General features: G+C 37.1%; 4 protein-coding genes across 5 annotated transcripts; 3 read left to right on the top strand and 1 right to left on the bottom strand.

Moving 5' to 3' along the window:
* Positions 1 to 1353: 1353 nt before the first annotated feature.
* LOC132173786 (probable alpha,alpha-trehalose-phosphate synthase [UDP-forming] 9) lies at positions 1354 to 7879 on the top strand. The gene is made up of 5 exons (XM_059585392.1): positions 1354 to 1615; positions 1733 to 1804; positions 4281 to 6427; positions 6614 to 6887; positions 6971 to 7879. Exons 3-5 carry the CDS (start codon positions 4440 to 4442, stop codon positions 7292 to 7294), a joined length of 2586 nt encoding a protein of 861 aa, XP_059441375.1. The 5' UTR covers positions 1354 to 1615; positions 1733 to 1804; positions 4281 to 4439; the 3' UTR covers positions 7295 to 7879.
* An 852-nt stretch (positions 7880 to 8731) lies between these two features.
* On the top strand, positions 8732 to 11204 carry LOC132173791 (protein NUCLEAR FUSION DEFECTIVE 2). Its single transcript, XM_059585397.1, is given in 4 exon segments — positions 8732 to 8917; positions 9046 to 9137; positions 10566 to 10678; positions 10681 to 11204. Coding segments are annotated over 4 exon segments (633 nt in total). The 5' UTR covers positions 8732 to 8779; the 3' UTR covers positions 10971 to 11204.
* Positions 11205 to 13555: 2351 nt separating this feature from the next.
* LOC132173795 (uncharacterized) lies at positions 13556 to 14492 on the top strand. The gene has a single exon (XM_059585401.1). It carries the CDS (start codon positions 13736 to 13738, stop codon positions 14267 to 14269), a length of 534 nt encoding a protein of 177 aa, XP_059441384.1. The 5' UTR covers positions 13556 to 13735; the 3' UTR covers positions 14270 to 14492.
* Positions 14493 to 16103: 1611 nt separating this feature from the next.
* On the bottom strand, positions 16104 to 23487 carry LOC132173785 (RNA-dependent RNA polymerase 2). Of its 2 annotated transcripts, none has more exons than XM_059585390.1 (4): positions 22852 to 23487; positions 18258 to 20161; positions 17319 to 17457; positions 16104 to 17199 (listed from the first exon to the last, which is right to left on the bottom strand). In XM_059585390.1, the coding sequence occupies exons 1-4, from the start codon at positions 23371 to 23373 to the stop codon at positions 16435 to 16437; spliced, it is 3330 nt and encodes a 1109-aa protein (XP_059441373.1). In that variant the 5' UTR covers positions 23374 to 23487; the 3' UTR covers positions 16104 to 16434. The 2 variants fall into 2 exon arrangements, with proteins under 2 accessions (XP_059441373.1, XP_059441372.1); XM_059585389.1 differs by having other exon boundaries at positions 17307 to 17457; positions 22852 to 23486.

Below are 23487 nucleotides of genomic sequence, written 5' to 3'. Positions count from 1 at the left end.
TGAAAAATACCAAATTTATACCACGACCTAATTGACGTTATTCTCTAATTATATTACCATAAGAAGAAAAAGTTATTGATTATTATACTGAGATATTTGTCGTCAGAGTTTCCATACCACAAGAGCTGAAATTAAGAAATTTGAACCAGCCACAAAAATTTAACATGGAAAAAAAAAAGAAAAAAAAAAGGAAGAATTGTCAGCCTTTTATCCTTATTTACTTTGACAGAAAGTAATGGTCAATATTATTTAATTTAGTAATAATAGTAAAGATCCTTGAGCAAAGGAGCAATATTAGAGGATAATATTCTTTAAATAATCATAATGACGACTTGCTTTTTTTTACCTAAATAATTAGGTTTTTGGTCCCCAACAATCAATTCAAAGATTGATATCAACCCTAAATTTTCCAATTCTGGTTTGACGTTTACTCATACTCAGTACCTAGCTATTTAACCCATTCTTCTTGTCCCCATGACTTATTTTGCATTTGTTTTTATAGTCATCTTTGTTTTTTTTCTTTTAAATTGCCATTTTTCTTTCTTCTATTCAAATCAAATGAACTCTATAATTTCACAAATTCCAAATATCCAACAAAACCTTATCTTATAAAATCATCTCAACACATGACACTTTGATAACCTATTTTATGGGAGTTTTTTTTGCTAATGTTTTTTCAAGAAAGCAAAAGGGTAAAAAAAAAAATTAACAAATAAATATTTACAAAACACTCAAAATTACTTTTACTTTTATGTCATATTAATTAAAACACATTTTCAAGAGAAGCACTCTAAAAAGCGTTGTCAAATGAGGTATCTGCATGGTTTAGCGGTTACAAAACATGCAGTTTGAAAAGATTATTATTTCATAATGTAGTTAATAGAAATAAGATTTTTAAAAACGTAGTTAAGCGTTTTATAATATCGTAGTTTAGTATTTAAAACGGTAAGGTTTTTTTTTTTTTTTTTTAAAATTTTAAAAAAGGCACCCATTGCCTTGTGTATTGCACGTTTAAGCAACAAACTTAAATGGCAATTTGAAAACTTAATAAATTACTATATCGAAGAAAAAGGTTACACACCTAATAAAGAAGAAGTTGAGGGGCATTTGTGGGTGACCAAATCCACAAGACTATAACGTAAGACCAACCATGGTTGCAATCCAACTGTAACACCATCTCTCTCTCCCTCTCTCTGTCTCTCTGTCTGATATCTTTTTTCTTTCTTTTTTTTAATTGTTTTTTTTTTGACTTTCTACGTTTCTATCCATCTAAGGGAGCTTCCTTTGTTGAACGAACAATTATCGATTATCAGCAAAAAAAAAAAAAAAAAAACAGAAACACCAACCCAAACGGAACCTCAAAAAATATATATATATATTTTTTTTGTTCTCCGCACTTCCGTTTCGAACCCCATTAAAACTCCTCACAAATCTCACCAGTTTCGAACCTAACCTACTACTCGTGCCATTCTTTCTTTGGCGGAGTGATTCTCCTCCGTACATTTGATCTCTTTCTACGTTTGTTCACGTTGGTTTCTTTGATTTTGAGGGTCGGGGTCTGTTTGGTTTCTGGGAAAATTTCAGGTTGAGAGGAACTGGGTACTCGGGATTTTTGGTAGGTTGAATTTGCTTTTGTGGGATTGATACACTTTTCTTTTCTTTTTCTTGGGTTTCTTGGCGACTCAACGGAACTTGCATTGCTTATCTGATCTTTTTTGTGATTTCTTTGCAGAAAATTGATCGTTATTGTTATTTCACAGCTTACCGGAAGCTCTGTTTTTGGATCAGTTTGATCTCGGTTTAGGTGAATCTCTCTCTCTCCCTCCATGTGGGAAACTTGTTTTGGTCGTTTGGATTCATATTGCCTATTCTTGTGGCTTTGTTTGCTTATCTCGCTCGCCTCTGTTCTTACGATCCAATGGGTATGTGTATCATGTATGTATGTATGTATGTATGTATGTATGTAGGTATGTGAGCATGTATTTAATTTTCTACGAAGCGAGCTGAAGGGACATGAGAGATATTCTTCAGCACAGTAGTCTAGGAAGGAAAATAATATTTAGAAAATTTGTCAGTGAGGTATTTTCAACTCAAACAAACATTTGCACGTGAATAGTGTTGGAATATTAAATTCAGTTGTTGTATATGCCGCGGTTAGAGTAATGGTTTTTCTTTTTCACCTGACTTTTTGTAGTATGCTGAGTAAAGATTTCAGTAACTGTTTGAAGATAAGGGTGAAAACATGAATGGCCAAGGGCGCTTCTCTATTGCATTAATTAAAGGTTTTTCATTTTGTTCATAATTGTATCAAGATAAGCCGATTTAATGGTTTTTCAGCTAAAAGTATTTTCTGGTAAAAACAAATGGAGGCATCCTGAAACAATCTGTTGAAGGAAGAGATGTTTTCTTTCTTTTTTTTCTTTTTTTTTTTTTTTTTGTCCTTTTCTGTTATTTTTTTGGTATGTTGGTTGATGACATATTCTGATACATATTGATCTAATGAAGAAATACATAATTATCGAAATCTAATTCATTAATCACATATGTCAAATCTAATTTTTTTAAATCAATATATTCCTTTGTCCATGATTAGAAAGACAGATAAGGTGGTTTAATGATTTTGGTGGAAGCCAATGGATGTGTTTTAAGTATTATTATATTGATGAATTTGCTGTGATTTTTTTTTCTTTAGAAGACAGATAAGATGATTTAATGATTTTGGTCGAAGCCAAGGGATGTGTTATAAGTATTATATTGATAGAAATTGCTGTGATTTCTCTATCAGTTAAAAAGAATATTCTTTTCCACTGCACTGGCTCCATAAATTTTGTCCTGATCCTGAATCATAGAAAATTGATTCAAACATATGTAAAAGTTAATATGAAGTTTTATATAAAAAGACTATGAATCATAGAAACCAATGTAACCCTTCAGTTGCATCTGGAGCTAAAAACTAGGTATCCATACATACATGTTTGTGTGTGTTTCTCTCTTTACTTTCTACTAAACTACTACTGTCAATAGATTTATATTGTATGAACTCTTTTTTTGTTTTGTTGTTGGTTAAACCTTGGATGGTGCAAATTTTTCTGTGTTGGCATAGATAGTCACCTCTTGGATGAGTCTCTGCGAAGAAGCCATCTCTAGAAGATGGTCCTTGACCATCAGAGATTTGAAATTGTGTCTTAACATTAACTCTGTACATGTTCTTCTTATTGTGGAGTTAGGAGTGCAACTTCTTTTAGTTTAGACTATATAACTTGAAACATTTAATCATCGCAATTTTCATTGCTATTGAAGGTATGGTTATAGTATTACTGTTGGGGAGAATGGCATCCTTCTGACAGTTTTAATCTGATTATTTATGTTCATTCTGGAAACACTCATTTTCTCCTTTACTCTTCACTTCTTTGTCCATGGTCAACATAAGCACTTCAAGTATGCATTAATTATCTTAATAAACAAAATAGACTTTCTAACTAGGCCATTTCAAGACATGATAGCGTAAAAGCACATATCTCCTTTTCCTTTGACAACCTTGATTTACAACTAAGCAACTGAGGATATTTCATGTAGAAATGGAAATGAAATTAAAGTTGTATAAAACTGAAATTGTTTATTGAAAATGAAAACTGGAAATTTTGATGGTATCGTAGGCAAGATCATTAATGCCTTTTTATGTCTCAAGTGTCTCTACTTTACAAAGAATCCAAGGCTCTTCTTTGCCTTTATTTCATTTTCCTGATTTTGTTTTCTCTTTTCCAGTAAGTTTGGCGAGGGTCTCTTTGGTTATCAATAGCAGCTAGGCATCTCTTGCTTCTATTCTCACTATGTTTTGGTATTCGGTGTTTGTTTCATGTTTCATAGGTTGAAATACAAGTAAGTTCCCTGGTCAAGAGGCTCCTGCATTTGTAGTGATTCCTTATATGAGTGTAAATACTTTACAAGTGCACTCTATGTTTGATGAGTTCCTGGTTGGGCATGTGTTAGCCAGCTCTGATCATTGGGTAGCAAAGATAATTCATCTTATAGCAGTAACATGTGAAAGCTTTGAATTTAGTGAGTTTGGCTCTTTGTATGACTTTTGTGCTCACAGAAACTTTCCCAAAAAGTTGGATGTAGTATATCTTGAAACCCCAAAAGTCCTGAGGTATAGATTTGGACCAGTAGCTGAACATAAACAAAAGGTTTATTGGTCCATTATCATTAACCAAATGTTTGCTTTTTTACTGAAGTTTATATAATTGCATAGTTTTAATGCTCAGCATTGTCCTTTGCAGGGTGATTATAACAGTCTTCTCCTGCCTTCCTACGAGTTTTTGGTTCTCTATAATTTGGATTACCCCATGAAAATCTCTTTTGCTGGGAGGCATCTCTGTCCTTTGTTGTTCTAAAATTTTAAATTCAATAAACAGATATATGAACACTTACTGGCAATCATGGTATCAAGGTCTTACATGAGTTTGTTGGAATTGGCATCTGGGGACATGTTGAATTTCCCTCAGACTCCTAGAACCCTTCCGAGGGTGATGACCGTTCCAGGAATCATTCCCGACATAGATGGCAGTGAAAATAATAATGAAGATTTAGATGTTCCCTCCCCTGGAACTTGTCAAAAGAAAATTATAGTGGCAAATTTTCTCCCTCTACATGCTCAAAGGGATCCAGAATCTGGCAGATGGTGCTTTAGTTTTGATGAGGATTCACTTTATTTACAGCTGAAGGATGGTTTTTCATCTGACTGTGGCGTTGTTTATGTGGGATCTCTGAAGGTCGACATAGATGCAAGTGAGCAAGATGAAGTTTCCCAGAAACTGCTGGAGGAGTTTAATTGTGTACCCACATTCCTTCCTCCAGACCTCCAGAAAAAGTTCTATCATGGGTTCTGTAAGCAATATTTATGGACCCTTTTTCACTACATGCTGCCCATGTGCCCAGACCACAGCAATCGCTTTGACCGGATGCTTTGGCATGCATACGTTTCTGCCAATAAGATATTTGCAGATAAGGTTATGGAGGTGATCAATCCTGAAAATGATTACATATGGGTTCATGACTATCACCTCATGGTTCTCCCTACATTTTTGAGAAAGCGTTTCAGTCGAGTCAAGCTTGGCTTCTTCCTCCATAGCCCATTTCCCTCATCAGAAATCTACAGGACACTTCCTGTCAGAGATGAAATTCTGAAAGCATTGCTTAATGCAGATTTGGTTGGTTTTCATACATTTGATTATGCTCGCCATTTTCTCTCTTGTTGCAGTAGAATGCTCGGCTTGGAGTATGAATCTAGGCGAGGCCACATTGGACTTGAATATTTTGGACGTACTGTGTATATCAAAATTATGCCTGCGGGGATTCATATGGGACGACTTGAATCTGCACTGGATCACCCTACTTCTTCTATCAAGGCCAAGGAGATCCAGAAGCAATTCAAGGGGAAAAAGATTATTCTTGGTGTTGATGACATGGACATATTCAAAGGCATCAGTCTAAAATTATTAGCCATGGAACAGCTTTTGCAACAGCATCAAGAGTTGCGGGGCAAACTTGTTCTGGTACAAATTGTAAATCCTGCAAGGAGCTCAGGGAAGGATGTTCAGGAAGCAAAAAGGGAGACATATATGACTACCAGAAGGATAAATGAGGTTTTTGGTTTTCCAGGTTATGAACCAGTTATTCTGATTGACCGTAGGGTCCCTACTTATGAGAAGACTGCCTATTATGCTTTGGCAGACTGTTGCATCGTCAATGCTGTGAGGGATGGTATGAACCTAGTCCCATACGAGTATATTGTTTGTAGGCAGGGGACTCCAAAAATGGATGAAGCTCTGGGAATGGCCTCTGGCTCCTCTCGTGCTAGTACACTAGTTGTTTCAGAGTTCATAGGATGCTCACCATCACTAAGTGGGGCAATTAGGGTGAACCCATGGGATACTGATGCTGTTGCTGATGCACTAAATTTGGCCATCACGATACCTGATTTAGAGAAGCAGTTGCGGCATGAGAAGCACTTTCGCTACATTAGTTCTCATGATGTTGCTTATTGGTCCCGCAGTTTTTTGCAGGATTTGGAGCGAGCATGCAAAGATCACTATAGTAAACGTTGCTGGGGCATTGGTTTTGGTCTGACTTTCAGGATTTTGTCCCTCTCTCCAAGTTTTCGGAAGCTATCCCTTGACCATATTGTCTCTGCGTATAAGAGGACAAAAAGAAGAGCAATATTTTTAGATTATGATGGAACAGTGGTGCCCCACGCTTCAATTGTTAAAACCCCGACTCCTGAAGTAATCTCTGTACTGAACAACCTATGTGATGACCCTAACAACACTGTGTTTATAGTTAGTGGTAGGGGCCGAACCTCACTCACTGAATGGTTTGCTCAATGTGAGAATCTGGGAATTGCGGCTGAGCATGGATACTTCATAAGGTATGTCCTTGTCATATAATGAATATTAAGTTTCATAACCATCACTACTGATTTCAATAATTTTTTTAATATATTTTGTAAAAAGAAATTTGGAGTTCTTTCATGATTTGAAGACCATGATAGTAATTTTCAGATAACTGGTGACAATCTTTTTTAGTTTCACATTTACTATGATTCTTCTCGCAGGTGGAGTAGGACATCAAATTGGGAAACCTATCCCATAGCCACAGATTTTGATTGGAAAAGAATTGCAGAACCTGTAATGAGATCGTACACAGAGACAACTGATGGCTCCTATATAGAGGCCAAGGAGAGTGCCTTGGTATGGCACCATCAAGATGCCGATCCTGACTTTGGATCTTGCCAGGCTAAGGAGCTTTTGGATCATCTTGAAAATGTCCTTGCAAATGAGCCTGTAGTTGTTAAGAGGGGACAGCATATTGTTGAAGTAAAGCCACAGGTATAATTGTTTTCTTTCTCTCTTGCATGCATCTCTCTCTTCTTGTTACTCAAAGGGTTTTAACATTGACCTCATAATTGCAGGGTGTTACTAAAGGGTTAGTTGCAGAGAAAGTTCTCTCCTCAATGATCAGTAATAGGAAACCACCGGATTTTGTGATGTGCATTGGTGATGATAGATCTGATGAGGACATGTTTGAAAGCATATCGACCACAGCTTATAGCTCATGTCTCCCTGCGGCTCCAGAGATCTTTGCATGCACTGTTGGCCAAAAACCAAGCAAAGCTAGATACTATCTTGACGATACAGTGGATGTCGTGACATTGCTTCAAGGCCTGGCTACTGCTTCAAGCATCAAGTCAAGGTTTAGTACCGAAATTCAAGTCTCTTTCCAACATGCTGCTTGAAATGTGTCCACTGATGTAGGGTTGAGAAGCAATGGTGTGGATATGGCTGTGTGTTGAAACGGGATGCTTTCTTGGATGATTGGTCTTTTCCTTGCCATATAGATGGACATACTTCAACAATTGGGATTGGTCTTTGCTTTTGATGTTGACTTATTTGTTGCAAGTTGGGGGGGTTGGATTGTGCAGCTCTGGTTACTTTAGAGAGGAAGATGAGCACCTGCGATAATGGTGGTCTGGGTTTGTCACTGACTGACATAGCATTTTTTTGTTTACTTGAAAGGCGGCGGTCTGCGGATCTATTGCCGCCAAATAGCACCATTTGTCGAAGGGGATTCCTTTTTAGTCCAAAGATTCAGATGTTAGTTAAGAGGTATAGTTACTAATACTAAAGCATTTGAACTGGTTTTTCTCATACATGAAAGTCATTCTCCTATGGAAGTGTACCTAGGGCCATGCTTCTCTACTTTGCTATACCAATGAGGATGGTTCTTTTCTTTTTTTGATCCTGTAAAACTGAACAGGTTTCCAGATTGAGACCATGTATATACAGCATACTCTTTAGAATGTCAGATTATCTTCTTTTTTTTTTTTCCTTGTAATTATCCACACTTTTAGAGTGTTTTTCGTTTGAAAAAAATATTCTCATGTGACATAAAGATGAAAATGGTTGAGTGTTTTTTTTTTTTTGTTAATATTTTTTTTTTTTTGGTACCAACAACAATTAATTGGTACCAACAATGTACATATGTTGTTAGAGCATGTGAACTTCACATGCATTTTTAATAGGGCATTTGATTCTCAAATGTATATTTAAAAAACATAAAAAGAATTTACATATTCTAAAAACAAATGTCAGTTTAGTAAGCCGAGTCAAAAAAAAAAAAAAAAAAAACTGCTCAACTGGTATCATCCAATATTTATTTGACATTAATTGTAAAGAGTAATGTTATATACCATATTTTTGTACTACGATACTCATGTATTGGTCATAATCAACCGATCCTTCAATTTTTTTTTTTTATTTTTTTTATTTTAACAAAGATAAAAATGTTTCTAACATTACTCTAATTATAATGGCCCAACAAATGGAAGGTGATGTGACATTACCTATATGGTTTTCACCTCACCAAATTGTATCAAATTAAGCCAAACTTTAACAGTTCAAAATATTGAATGAATCTTGGGCATAGAAAACAACCTTAGTAATAAGAGGAAGAACAAAGTTTTTTCTTTTTCTAACTCAATTTATAAAACTATTATGTATTTTTTTCTTAGTATATTACAAGCATTCAATTTTTTAATAATATGTTAAAAAAAACACATAATTTTTAAAATAAAATGTAATTAAATTGTTTTAATGCTATTAAAAAATCTATATGATCACATACTAAAAAATACATAATAAAATTTTTATAGTTATAGACTGAGCCAATGAAATTCCTCCTTGTAGCCAAAACTTAGCTTACAAGTTAGTGGGTGCTGTGTATGTATGGACGTTTGGTTTCCCAGAACAGACCACCGAGGTTTTCAAAGCAAACAGACAGACCACCGAAAATGAATTCTCGTCGCTTCGCTTTCACTGTCTCGGCCATTCTCTTCTTCACGATCGTTCCCTATGTTCAGGTAAAGTTTTTTTTGTTTTGATTTCTGTTGTTTTCTTTTTGTTTCTCTCTCTTTTGCATTTCTGGGAAACCAAACGGAGACAAAGCAAGTGGGTCTTTCGTAAATTTCGGTTTTTTTTTTTTGTGCAGAAGAGCCACGCAGCAAATGAAGTGCCTGAATGGAGCTTCAAACCCTCGTCGCCGTTTTCAACTGCGCTCGAAACCCTTCAGAAGCAAATTGGGTAAGCCTTAAACCCTTCCCGGTTCTCGCATTTTCACCTTCTACATTATCATCTCTGTTTGGTTGCTGAGAAAATGTTTGAAAAAGAAAGAAAAGAAAAACAAGAGTTTGAAAGAATCTTACTTTACTCTGCTGATTGTACAACCATGTGGATCTTTATTTTTGCTCTTTAAACCAAAATATAGACAAAAGTGTCAACGCTTGGGCGATAACCAGCTGAATCTTCAGGTGAGACCTTGAAATAAGATGCAGGGATACCATTTTTAGACCAAAAAAGGTTGGCTTGAGCTCAATTATGTTATGCTAATTCATTCACTCTGGTGATCGCTATCCAATGTGAGACTTGACCACTCATATTCCACTTGTACTCACATGGTTATATTCCAGAAATTGTACAGTCTGTGCTCACTTATTTATTCTAACTTTGTTATACAATGTTGTCTGTTCTCTGATTTTTGGAAGGGGAAATTGTTAAATTGGTCCTTAAGCGTTGTGACAAATAAATCCCTGTTTCATAACGAACAAATAACTGCTTGTGGTATGCCTACTTAACAAGTAAGTCACTCTGCAGAAATTATTGCCTTTTTTTTTCCACATGGTCATTATAAAATTGCAAATTTACCCTTAAAGAAAAAAAAATTGTTTGAGCTGGAATGTTGGCTAACCCCACAATTAGCTAGAGGGGGTTGTTTAAACCCCTTGCAAAGGCTTTGGGGTGGTTTGGTCACCCCTAGATTCGATTGTTAGGCTACCCCTATTACCGGGCTATGGGGCAGTTTGGCCACCTCCAGATTTGACTGCTAGGGTGGCCAAGTTTGGCTACCCCTATAATCAGCCAGAGGGGATGGCCAATCCACTCCCATAGGCCATATCCATGGGGTGATTCAGCCACCCCAATGGTCGAATCGGGGTGGGCCATGGGGTGGTCGGCCACCCCAAAACCACTGGGATGGCTGAAAACCCTAGCCCAAACTTTTTTCTTCTTCTTTATTTGAGGAAAAAAATTGTAATTTCATAATGACCATACCGGAAAAATTAGCGGAATTTGTAGGGAGGGACTTATTGTTACATAGGCATACCACAAGGAGTTATTTGTTCATTTTGAAACCCCAAGAATTTATTTGTCACAAGGTCAAACAACAATGACCAATTTATCAAATTTTCCTTTTAGGAATATTACCAATCATAATTGTAGTGTCGGAGTCCTGACAGGCATGGTTATTGCCTATTTCCCAATAGATTAAGCTTTGGTAATTTTTAGAAGGTCGAGAAGGTTGAAACTTATTAGAAAGAAATTAACATTTATGATATTGTGTATGCTTTTTAGCCAAATGATTTCTCATTAACTAAATGGGTTCTTGATTTCTTAATTCTTTTAGATTCATTACAAACAAGTGGAATCTTATATTGTTGCTTTCTCTATCTTCAGCTATACTTTCCAGAGCATTGGTCTACTTCGCCGTGCAATGACACATGGCTCCTTCTCTGAAGAGAATAACCGAGCGTTGAGCATTCTAGGTGCCAATGTGATCGAAACATCTGCTCTCTCCGATTACTTGGAATAGATATCGATATTTCTGCAAAAGAGCTGAACCGTCGCATAGCAGAGATCTCCACAGTGGAATCGTCTTGCTTGGTGGATGGGATGCGGCTGGGGTTGCATAAGGTGGTCAGGGTTTCTCCCAAGACTAATTCTTCGACTCCTGCAGTGGTTTGCGGTGCTTTCCGAGCAATCTTCGGTGCTATTGCTATTGATACTGGGAAGTCCGATGATGCGGGAAAAGTTTTCTTGAGCGTTCATGGTGGTAATGTTGGAGGAGATTTTGCATTCTAAGTTGAGCTTTCTGTTAGTACGCTGTTAAAAACACTTAAAACCAAACTACTATTGTCTAGTTATGAGTTTAGTCTTGGTGGAAAGATCTGTCGGTGTGTTACTTGCTTTTCCTAGTTAGCTGGACTATTGATGTATTTATGAAATAGACTATCATGGGCCGTTGGTCTGTATAATGTAATTACTTATTTAAGTTTGTGTTAGAATATAAATTTCTCTAGTCACAGTGTGTTTTAATTCTGGTCTCAGTCTCTTTTACCTCATGTATGAATTATTTGTGATTTGAACATTTGTTTTTCTCTGGAAATAGATCTTTTCTCCATGACTTCTGAGATTTACTGGGGTTATTTGAGAAAAGATGCAGGAAATGTGCACTAATGAGTTGAGTACTCATGTGGAATTTCAGGTTTCATACTCTATAACTTTATGGGTATGATTGGTATGTTGAATGACTATTCCATTATAAAAAAAAAAGAATAGTTTTTATTAGGAATGAAAGAAGGTTGAATAGAATAGCTTTGGTGTTTGAGTATATGATAGAACTCTTAACACTTGGAAGAGCCATTCCCTCATGGGCAATGAGAATGGTTATTCCAAGCCTATTCCATACCACCTTTTTGAGAATGGTTATTCCAAGCCTATTCCATATCACCTTTTTTTATTTTCAATAAAAACTATTCATTTTTCTAATGGAATAGTCATTATGTGTGCCAAAAATAACCTATAAGAAATGTTGCAGTGCAGATGAGTTGCCATTATTGTAGAAAATGGATGAAAGCCAGGCCAAGATAAAGTAGTCCTCGAAATTATGTTGGGCACTTTTCTTTATATACATATATATATACACAAAATATATATATATATTTTGTGTGTATAGAAATTTGTAAGTCTTCATATTATATCCATTGAAAGTTTACACGTTTGTTTTTGTTTAGGATGCTGGCTTAAAGTCATGGCAGAACTAGGATGAATGACTTGAAATCCTCTCTTAATTTTTTAAGGAGGACTGATCTAAGGATTAATTGAAATAATCAAGTTAGTATTGTGGAATAATTATGAGATAAAAATATAATTTATAACATTACTTACTAATATATATCTTGAGATTGGAAGGGGGGATAGGAGTTTCTTTGTTTGAAATAGTATACATGTGAAAGTTTGGCAAAGGAAAATGAATCCAAGAAGTAAGTGATCAATTGCAAATCAAAGTAGCTCAAACATGTGATTGGCTTCGTTGATTGTTGGGTTGTAACTTGTTACATAAGTTGTTGTAGGCCCTTTCTTGTTTGGTAGATCCTCGAATATGCTTTTTCCCACTTTAATGGACCCAACTCAACATCAAGTTGATTTTCAATTAGATATGATATGTTTTTAAGGAAATTATTTTAAAATTTCTTTGTACATTTTTTACTTTTGCAAGTTTTCAATTTAGTAACCTTAAAAATCACATTTTTATCTCAAAATAAACTTTTAAATCAATAACAAGGTAAAATATGATTTTTAAAATTTCCCCCTCCCTCAAATATATTATAGGGATAAATGCAAAATTAGTCTTTGTGATTGGTCTAAATTATAAATTACTCTCCTGTTGTATAAAAAATAATTTATAGGTCCTTAGGATAAGCTAAAATAACAGTTTTCTTCATAAAATCAATTTATATTAAGTAACTTAACAAAATCCATTACTTTGCCACGCCATACCCAATTAAAAACGTGACACGTGTTATTATTAATTTTTGACTTTCAAAAATGACAACTATGATTTTTCACATCACTTTAAGATGCCAGCTAAGATAATACATCAACCCCTTACTTCATGTCATATTGCTACAGTAAATTAACTGAATCTCCTCAGCCGTTTCATAGAATGCAACCATCAAATTCTCGCAAAATGCTCATAAATCGTGGCGAGGAAGATGAAAATGAGGAAGGGTTAGGCATCGAGTAAAATTTTGGGGATAAAAGAGAATATGTTATGTAAAGTGAGGGTTGATGAGTAATCTTAGTTGGTGTCATAAAATGATGTAGAAAATCCTAGTTGTCATTTTTTAAAGTTAGAAATTCATAATAATACGTGTTGCATTTTTATTGGGTACGACGTCGTAAAGTAATGAATTCTGTTAAGTTACTTAACGTAAATTGATTTAAGGTAGTAAATTATTTTTTTAGCCTACCCTAAGGACTTATAAATTATTTTTTATATTATAAAAAATGATTTATAATTTACCTCGACTACATAAGATCAATTTTGCATTTATCCATTTTATATATATATATATATAAATAAAAGGTAAGGCTCTCACCGCGTCTGATGAGTGGGTAGCTGCGCTGGCAATCGCATATTCCTGATCAAAGAATATGGGGGTCCGGGGTCCTGCATTCTAAAGGTAGACCCCCGCCGATGTTCTTTGTGATTACACCTGAGCCCGGCCCCACGCTTCTCTCTCTCTGATTGACCAGGTCCACCCGCGAATCACCCAATCATCACTCACCGCAACGGCTCCAAATTCCTACTATGAAATTACGAAAGACACCCTTTCCTCTTAAGCTTCCTTATATACAGTATACACAGAGATAAGCTTGAATCACCGGGAACTCCCGGTGAGTTCTCAGCCCCACCATTTAACCCAAAATCCCTCACAACCGGCATTTCCCGGTCACTCCATTTTCCGTTGCGAGCAACTTTCCTCGATCCCCATATAAACCTAATCTTTCTCTCTCTCTCTCTGTGGGAGTGTGAGAGAGAGTTGGGGTTGGCGTTTGGGTTTATGGCTATTGATATATTGGACCCCGATATGGTCCACAGAGACCCCGAATCGAGCGGCGAAGTTCGAACCAACAGTCTCGTGGCCAACAAGCGCTGCTGCCTCTGCTTCCCCTGCTTCGGCTCCCGGCGATCCTCCGATGTCGGATTGGCCTGGTGGCAGCGGGTACGATCGAGCCAGGTCGGCGAGGACAGGTGGTGGTTCCGAGGCCTTGTTGCCCTCAAGAAACTCCGAGAGATATCCGAGATCGTCGCCGGTCCGAGATGGAAGACCTTCATCCGGCGGTTCAACCGGAGCCGGAGCGGCGGCGGCAGCAGTTCTGCGGGTAGGCAGGGAACGAAATTCCAATACGATCCTCTGAGTTACGCACTGAACTTCGACGAGGGACCGGGGCAGAACGGTGATTTCGACGCGGACGACGATTACCCCTTGTTCCGGAACTTCTCGAGCCGGTACGTTTCTGTTCCGAGCCACTTGCCAATGAAATCATCGTCGTCGGCTTTGGACTCCGGTAGGGAGACGGCGGTGGTTGCCTAAATATCGCCGGATGAGCTGGCGGGTTGACTACTGGACGTTGGCGTGGCGGCGCCAATTTTTTCGTTTTATATTACTGTTTCCTAAAGTGGATAGTTAATAGTTTTAGATATTTATTTATTAATTTTTTGTTTGTGAGTTGCGAGAGTGGATTTTATCATGTATAAAAAAATGTTTAGTGAAAATAAAATGCAAAGTGCCGTGGCCAGTGAGCTTAATAATTTAATTATATACTTTTATATCGATTGCTTATATTCAGAAGAAATAGTTTATTTATAATTTATACAAAAGTCATAAGTTTCTAAAAAATAATGATCTTGTTAATTGAGAGCGCCTACTATCAGTTCCATCACGGTAAAACCCTTTTTGCAACTTTCAATTACTATGTGATACATCATCAATTTAAGAAAAATACAAAAAATAAAAATGAGAACAATCATACCAAATCAAAATGCCCGACCCACAGCTTCTCTGGCGGTCTGGCCACTTTTTTGCCAAATCGAGCCTCAAAATTCACTTTTAATGCCTCCAAACTTTTTTCTAATGCCTTAAAACTCATTTTTAGATTAACCTTTTTAGGAATTTTATCACTTTAAAGGGATTTGCCAAAGAGGGTTTTCGCTTGCCGTGACCCAGCTGTGGATGTTGTTCTCCATGGTGGATTCGGCGACAATGGGCGGTGTCTCTCTCGGGTGGATTCTGGCGTGGTTGGATGGGTTGGGTATTTTAAGAAAGGATTTGGTGTTTTACGCTTTGTGTGTGTTCTACTCTTGGTGTAGTTTGGTGTAAGTGAGGTGTAAAGAATAATTGGAAGCTATAAAAATGATGTTATCAAGATCTCCTGATAAAAGGTTTTTTCTTACTAATTTATTTTATTGCAATTTGCAATGGAAGAATCACGTTACGGTTACGTCACTCGTAATTAATTTTTTTTTTTAAAAAAAGAAGGTGAGTTTTAAGAATATGTGAGGTGTGTAATCCGTGGAAAATGGGTGACGTAAAGGGAAGATAAAAATTGACTTTCCACTCTACTTGTTTGGTGAGCCGATGAGTCGGTGACCATGAAAAATCAATCTTATCTTCCTTTGTTAAAAAGGAAATAGGAAGATATGAATGAAAGAAAGATATCTTTTTTATTTTATCCTAACAAACTATTTATTTATTGAATGGACCAAATCATTTGAAAAAAAAAAAAATTTAGAAAAAAGTGTTAGGATGTCTAGTATTATCCGATATTGTCACATACTCTTTTTCTTTTCCTTTTTTTAATGTTATTATTCTTGTAGATGTCTTGTTTGAAACTTTATTTTTGTTTTATGATGATGGTCTTAAAAGTGGGTCGATGATGAAGAGGAAGTGCCTAGGATAAAGTTTTTTTTTTTTTTGTTAATAATCTAGGTAGAAGACAAACTTTTCTTTGCAGTATACAAATAATTGTGAGCTGTGAAGCGAGGGGAGTATTCTTGTGGGGGATAAATTAATGGTTTTAAGCTTATTAAAATGGTGAAGTATAGTTTGGATTCCTTGTTTGGTAAAAAAGATGGACAAGGTGTCATTGAAAAATCCAAAATTGATTTCTCTTTCTTGTTGGTGATAAAATGCAGACGTGGCTATTTTGACGTTTCCAGAGGTGCCTTCATTTTCAATCAATTTAATTTTTCAGTGATGTAGATAGCAGTGCTAGGATCCCTTTCTGTCTAAGCAGGTCATGTAAGAGTCTGATGCTGACAAAAGGCTTTTCTTTTTTATTATTTTTTTTTAAGTTAATAGTTTCACGTATCTAAATATCGCACTTTTCATAGACCCAAATGAGAAAAAATAAAAATAAAAAGTAATAGTTTAGAGACTGAAGTATATTTTTCCCAGTTTAGAACTGTATAAATTCTAAAAGCTTAAGCAGAGAGATATGAAGTCTCTTTCACAATATAAGCTGCAACTCCTGTCACATGACTGCTGAAAGTCGGTCGGTAAAGTTGGTGTTTTAAATCAATGGGTTCTCATGCAAATAATCAGCGGCCATGCAGAAAGAGTCATCACCTAGTGCAAAGAGGTTTTGTCTCTGTAGAGCTTGGCCAAAAAGGTCTAATATCATCCAATGGGTACAATTAGATTTGGGTCTTCCAGACAAATTCCCATATACAAATCGGGCACATACATACAACATCTTCTTATGGGCGAACTTTTCTGCTATTTACAGATTTTATGTTCAGCAAAATATCACCTACAATCCATGGAAAGCTCAAGCAACTAAAGCTTTCCTGGCAATAAGTTGGGTGGTAGGTTACATGATACCATGCTGAGGCCATCTGTTGATGTTCATGCCTTTGGCAGCTACTTTCAAACCATTCTTTGGCTTCATTTTGTAAGCTCTTCACTGCCAGCAGAATTCTATCCTTCATATCACCATATCTCCTGTTATCACGCTGCAAATATGCTTCGCGGCTCCGCAGATTACCAGTTAGCATCTCATCTTCGCTCTCGGCTCTATAATATATCATTAAGGTACTCATTTTCTCTAAATACAGGTCCTTGTGACTTTCTGCAATTTCAAGGAAGTTGTGGAAACCATCTACTTCAAGATCACAATCGTAAGTTCCTTCAGCAATCTTATCCAAGACAAAGTTTGACCTTTCTTGCAGCATTGAGTCAACTGTCGCACGGTAGAGTTTCCCCAAGACCCCATTGGAGGTATACATGGGTTTGCCTACCCTCTCCATGAAATCTGGAAACTCCCTTGGCTTCAAGACCCTGGGCATTTCAGCTGGTGCACCAGTCTTTGCAAAGTCAACAGCCATAGAGTGGAGGTTTGCCAACTCTAGACATTTTTGGCTCCGGGCTTTATTTGGCTCACGGTCGCCATGAACTAGATGTGCGGTAGAGATGGCACCCAAAGTATCATTGATCATGTAATCAACAAAAAACTTTTGAATTTCCTGCAATTTTTTCCCAGACTAATGAGAAAACAGTTAAGAAGTGATAATATATATGATGAAAATTCAATTCCAACTCTATAGGGTAAAACTTAGATTAGAAAATCGACCTCTAAGCTCACATCATGATCCTTTATACGAGGTCTTCGCCCTGTGTAGTCCATTGGGGGATCAGTTTGACATGGGATGAGACCTTTGTCCCAGCTGATGAAAAATTGGTCTCCATCAAGATCGCCACCAGAGCATTCATTTGCATGCGGCCTGCAGACTCAAATTCTTAGCCACAAGTATTATCTATTTAAGAACTAAAAGAACAAACCATCTCTCGTGCTCTATTATGTATTGCTCTAATACAACAAAGCTAGGAAAACATTAATGCAGGAAATTATATGTCCAGGGCAGCTAGGAAATTTAAACAGAATGAGACGTTCAGTGCAGGTAAGTGGTTAGACAGAAACGGAATAAAAATTTGCATTTCCTGGCAGGGGAAAGTGGGCTTCATGAATAACTTCCTAACCAGGATATAGGCAGATTGCTCCTGTAAGAGGGCATCAGATGCAAAGTTGCAATGACTGATGGCATCAAAACTTATACGCATTGCCAAGGAAAAAGAAAAGAAGTAGGAGAAATAGTAGTAAATTCAGCTCAACCCAGCAAAGCCTTTCAGTGATTAAATTGGTTTGGCTAATAAATAACAAGCAAGGGAGAAATTCATGAGGAAAATAAATTTTCTATCTAAACTAAGTCCTTAATAACATATCCATACTTTGAAATTGCTGTCTCAAGTCCAAAGATGCAGATGAGCCCCAATCTAATCTCTACAGTTCATAGGTTCATAGACCGGAACTATAACCTATCAACCTGATTCTGGTGATTCTTAACAATCCTAAAATAGAAGGGAGTATTTTTCATAACATTGTCAAATCATTCGGGGAAGGATAGGTAAAGCATGCAATGGTTCTCATAATTGCACCTCGCATACCATATCTTGTGAAGAAATAAATGCCGACTCCAATCCATAAATGTAAATAAAATAAAAAATCTAGACATTTGATTTATACCGTTCTCCTTTCTGAGGAAAGATGAGGCAATCCACCAGACCCTTCTCTTCTAATTCTACTTCATAGATAGCCTCAAGGACTCTGACGTCTCCTGGGTGAAGACAAGGATTTTTGGTCACAACCACCTTCCCTACTATTACACATGTTGTCTCATCCACCTTGTGAAAGTAACTCTGATTCAAAGATTGTAGTTCTGCTTTTGTCATGGTGACACGTACATAAATTTGGCCATAGTTTAAAATGCCAGTTTCATCCATACAACCAATCAGGATCCGGCCCTTTGGAACAAATATTCGACATCTACTTTTCAAATCAGACAAGAGGTTCTCATAATGTGCTTGAAGCATCATTGAGAGGTAAGGTTCCTGATTTGGCTCATAACCCTGAAGCAGCATTTTTATCAGAATGTTTCTAGAATTTGATCCATTCAAGCTCTCTAAGGCATTTAAAGCTGCCTCTCTACTTGTCAGCATTTTGTGCAGCAGACACAATTGTTCCTGTTGCATTGCCTCAAATACTTCGTCCTCAACTCCCAAGGTAGACAAGAGGGAAATAATTTCTCGATTCAAATAGCAAGGCATTGAATCACTCCATTTAGTGACATTAAGCATCCTGTTTTGTGATTCAAATTTAAGCATACTACCACGCAGAGATAGCTTCCGAAAGGAATTACGGTCAACAGCGACGACACCTTTGTATCCACCATATCTTATTTGAAATGCTGAAGGAGTTCGATTTAACCCACATTTCTGAGCAACCTGCATAGCAAAAGACACAGAAATTTTTCCAATGCCATCTGAGAAGCAGTAGTCAAAACCATCAGTGGTTACTTCAACATCAGGAATAATCTCTACATCTTGTTCAGGGACGACAAAAGTTTGGTGAGAGGAACTGAACAACTGACCCATCCTTGCTGCACATTTGGAGACACTGCGAATCTTATTGAAGCACCCCATCCATTCTCTGATATCTTCTGCTTTTATTTTTTCATTAGAAGCAAACATCCAAACGGAATTCGATCGGAGTTGACTAGCCGAAAAAGCCAAAAACTGAAATCTTTTTGCCCCAATCACAATCCCATCTCGAAGAGCAGACAATATCCGATAATATATTCCGGTTCTAAATGGTTTGGCAAAAATACCTCGCTGGACACTTGTGGAAATGGCATTTACCGGAAGCTTGCTCCAATCCTCTTCAACAAAAGTAACTCTCATAAAGTCTGAAGCATATGATGCAAAATTCTTCACGACATAATTAGAAGTTTCAAGCTCAGGACCCAGGCAATAAATCTTTGAAGGGGTAATTAAGGCTCTATGACAACTCATTACATTATGATCTGCTAACCTTTCGTGGGAAGATGGGGGAATGCTTTTACTGTTTCTTCCTAGGACATGTAATTGAGTCTTTACAAACGATAAAGGCTCATAACAAGTGGAATTTAGCTTGTGCAACTTCTGAAGAATCATAAGAGCAGTTTCAACCTTTAATCTGCCAAGTGTCTCAACCAGGTCAGAATCTACTGCAGCAAGGCTAATTTTTTGGGTATGAATAAGGGAATTAAGTTGGAAAAAGATTTCATATGCTAAGTTCGAGCCCAATTCACATTTCACAAGTGGAACTATCTCGGATGTAGAACAGAATTCCTCCCCATCCTCTAAAATCAGATCCTTCATGTCTTCTTTATAGCGAGGGAAACTTGTAAAAATATCTGAAGCCAATAATCCTTCTTCAGTTTCCCAACAAAATGAAGTTGATTGTCCAATTGACTTCAAAACAGAAAAGTCAGTAGTGCGAACCCATAGATAGTCGAGATCTTCCTTGAAGATATTGTACCGATCACCACTAAATTTTGAAGTTATACCAGGTCCAGAAACTTTTTGGTAGATCCTTGGGCCATACTTGAGCTGGGAGAAAAGATTAGTAAAGTTCAAGGTAAGATAGATAACAAGCATAGAAAATAGTGGTCTAAAGCCAGAAACCAATCAACAAGAGAAGTAACATCAGAAGATAGATAAAGTTACTTAAAAATGGTCCTTTCATCCAAGTGCTGTATGCTAAAAACTTCACATCCTCTCACTTTTTCCCTCTTTTACAACCCCAAGCAAATGACATTAGAGCATCACCAGCAGAGTAGCACAAACCCTCATATTATGTATATCTAACTAATATGAGGCCCTTTTCACCTCCAACAGATTATCCTCAGAGATGTAAAAACACATTTTTTGCTACATTAACTCTCAACCTTTAGCTAATTACTTTTTGGTTCTTCCTCAAATCCTTAATGGCTATAGTCTCTGGCTCTTCCTCAAATCCCAGCTCAATGCAACCCAGTTTCACTCCATTCTCAAGTTCCACATCCAAGTGTCCCTTGTCCAAAGCGCCCACTGACAGACCACAAATCCCACAAGTAACACCGACCCTGATACCAAACCTTCCCAAGACCAAAAGCCAGTAATGGATCATGAAAAAAAAAAAAAAAAAAAAAAATTTGGAGCCCCCCACCAAATGAAGGAACAAGAGAAAAACTAAGAACAGTCACGAATTACCACATAAAATCTATAAATCAATAAGCAAGTTCAAAATTTGGGGCACCCAGATGCAGAAGAAGAGCGAAGGAAAGGCAGGTCACGCAGAATACAATCCGAACCCTCTAAACAACCAAAAACCCAATAAGGAATCAATAAGAATATCCAAAACTTGAGCCACTCCTATCACAAAGAATCCAAACAAAACCCAAATAGGTAGGAAACCAGCTATAGAATCAATACAAACATCCAAAATCTAAGCTACCCAGATGAAGTTTGGTATTACTTATCAAAAATTGGTATTACTTATAAAAAAAAAAATAAAAAAATAAAAAAAAAGGAAAAAGAAAAAAGAGAGCAGCAAGATGCAAATGGGCCGCATGAATCAAACAAAAACAAGAAGAAAATGAGTAAGAGAGGCCGGGGGATGGCTATGATTGTGAAGAGAAACATTAGAAAAATATGCTGTTTGAAAATATGAGTGTTGGTAAGAATATAATAAAATAAAATAAAAAACAATGAAAAAAAATATTTAAAAGAAAATTGAGAATTTGTTGGAGTGTGTATAAAAAAACAGTAGATAAAGTAGAGAATTGCACTTTTTGGTTAGGTATTTTTCATAATGCTACTCGAGATGCTCTCACAAGGTAGAGTACAATCTTGTTCCTTACACGGCCAGAATTGTTCATACTCCATTACAGAGTCTGAATAAAGGTTTTACCAATATAAAGCCTTCTCCTAAGGTGGAAACTGAATGTTATTAAACTCACTAAGCCTTTACTAATTCATACATGATATGATCCATAAAATGTGATACAGCGAAATGAGTGTTCTATTTATTCAATAGCTCCACGATACGAATTATTATATATACAGCTGTCCTCAAATTCTAACCAACTATTTAATTCTACACAAAACCAATATCGAATCTACCTTTATGGAACTATCAAGTTAGCCTGAAAAAGAGGCTTCAAAACAGGTTGTCACTTTTTCTTGCAGGTATTAATTTTCATCTAGAGAATAATAAAGAAAAAGTTACAGAAACTCTTATTTTAAAGGAAAGAAATAACTCTCAATTGCAACTTCAACTCTCAAAATCATCATAAAAATTTTACTTTGTTGATAACACTAACTCAATTCATTTCAAATTAATTAATGTTATCCAAACTTTTTGAGGCTGGCTAAAAAGGTCATTTATTGCCATCATGTCCTTTCTGAGAACCAAGATCAAATACCTTTTAAATCAAAGGGGCAGGGAATAATCAAAGCTGGATAAGCTGCATTCACACCCAATTATCTTATAATTTGGTCAGCGCTGAACCGTGACACAAGCTTTTGGAGGCAACTGTAAGCGTACATATAGGGGTTTACATTCAACTGAACCACATATATGGTTTCAAAAGGGAATGAAGGACTCCTAACATCACAATCCAATAATGATTACGATACTAAGTTACTTAAAACAAACCACAAACTCAAGTAATCATTGATTATCAATCCAGCAATAGACATCACTTTTGTCAAGGAATGCGCTAAAAGGCAAATTTTATATAAGTAAAAAGGTAGGTGGTTTCCTCTCGCTCATTCACCTGCTGTTCCCAAAACTGTAAACCTTCATTCTCCTAAATAGCAGACATTATACCGGCATACAAGTATACATCTCAGAAGATCAATACAACCCCAGAAGAAACAAACAACATATCAGAGACAACAACTCATCTAGTTTGAGACAAAGCACAAGATACTTTAATTTTGAATATGCAAGAAAACAATGTCTAGAGATATCAACCACAACTACCAATCAGCAATGGATCAAAATCCAATGGCGATCCAACCGAAATCTAATGGTAGCTTTAAAAGCCACATCAAGGAGTGTGGGAGTAGGAGTGTGCGTATCATTACTCTTCAATTAAAAGATAAAGCTAACACCAGAAATTCCCCATCTTTCCTATTAGCAAATTCGTTTTCTTACACTCAATCCAACAAGCAAACACAACAATAATCAAAGGTTGCTATCGAATCTCCATCTACCTCAGCATTAAAAACATAACAATAAAAAAGAAACATACCTTGAGAATCAGAGCATTGACATCTGTTCCTCCCAAACAACACCTATCAGCCTCCAAAACATCCTGAAACATAACCTCCACCTTGTAACACTCCCCACTCTGCCACACCCAGAACTCCACTCGCGCTCTCTCAGGCATAACCCAGACCCTGACGCCCTCCCAGGACTCCAGAACACTCATGCAGCCCTCTCTCGCCATGAAACCCACGTGCAGAACGCAGTTCTCGAGGCGGTGCTTGGGGTGCACGGGGCGGACAACGACGTCGTCGAAGGTGTCGGAGAGCCTGAGGGTGTTGGACTTGAAGCTCAGGGAGAGGGACTGGGCCTTGGACCTGGCCTCGAGGCTGGCGAACTGAACACGGCCGAACCCCCGGGACTTCCAGTTCTTGCGCTCGGTGGCGATCTCCACGGCGTAGACTGAGTCCGGGCCGAGTGTTGACTCGAGGAAGTGTAGGAGGTCGTGGGCTGTCGCGCTTTGAGGAATGTTTGAGACGCGAGCCGTGGGTCTCTCCACCACATCCATTGTTTTTCTTCACACAGAGAGAGAGAGAGAGAGAGAGAGAGAGAGAGAATCTGTGAAGAGTGAAGTGAAGAGAAGGAGATTGAACAGACTTTTGTCCGTATGGGGGTTTAGTCT

Source organism: Corylus avellana, chromosome ca3 (assembly GCF_901000735.1).
Source record: "Corylus avellana chromosome ca3, CavTom2PMs-1.0".
NCBI lineage: Eukaryota > Viridiplantae > Streptophyta > Magnoliopsida > Fagales > Betulaceae > Corylus > Corylus avellana.
This window is presented reverse-complemented; position numbering and strand designations above follow the sequence as displayed.

What these genes read in the sequence shown, in the direction of transcription:
- LOC132173786 (XM_059585392.1), top strand. Translation starts at nt 4,440, where the DNA reads ATGGTATCAAGGTCTTACATGAGTTTGTTGGAATTGGCATCTGGGGAC. An exon ending in GAGCATGGATACTTCATAAG is followed by an intron (nt 6,428 to 6,613) that starts GTATGTCCTTGT and finishes TTCTTCTCGCAG; the next exon opens with GTGGAGTAGGACATCAAATT. An exon ending in TTGTTGAAGTAAAGCCACAG is followed by an intron (nt 6,888 to 6,970) that starts GTATAATTGTTT and finishes TCATAATTGCAG; the next exon opens with GGTGTTACTAAAGGGTTAGT.
- LOC132173785 (XM_059585389.1), bottom strand. Translation starts at nt 23,373, where the DNA reads ATGGATGTGGTGGAGAGACCCACGGCTCGCGTCTCAAACATTCCTCAA. An exon ending in TTTCCTCAGAAAGGAGAACG is followed by an intron (nt 17,458 to 18,257) that starts GTATAAATCAAA and finishes TTGAGTCTGCAG; the next exon opens with GCCGCATGCAAATGAATGCT. An exon ending in ATCATGATGTGAGCTTAGAG is followed by an intron (nt 17,200 to 17,306) that starts GTCGATTTTCTA and finishes AAAAAATTGCAG; the next exon opens with GAAATTCAAAAGTTTTTTGT.
- LOC132173795 (XM_059585401.1), top strand. Translation starts at nt 13,736, where the DNA reads ATGGCTATTGATATATTGGACCCCGATATGGTCCACAGAGACCCCGAA.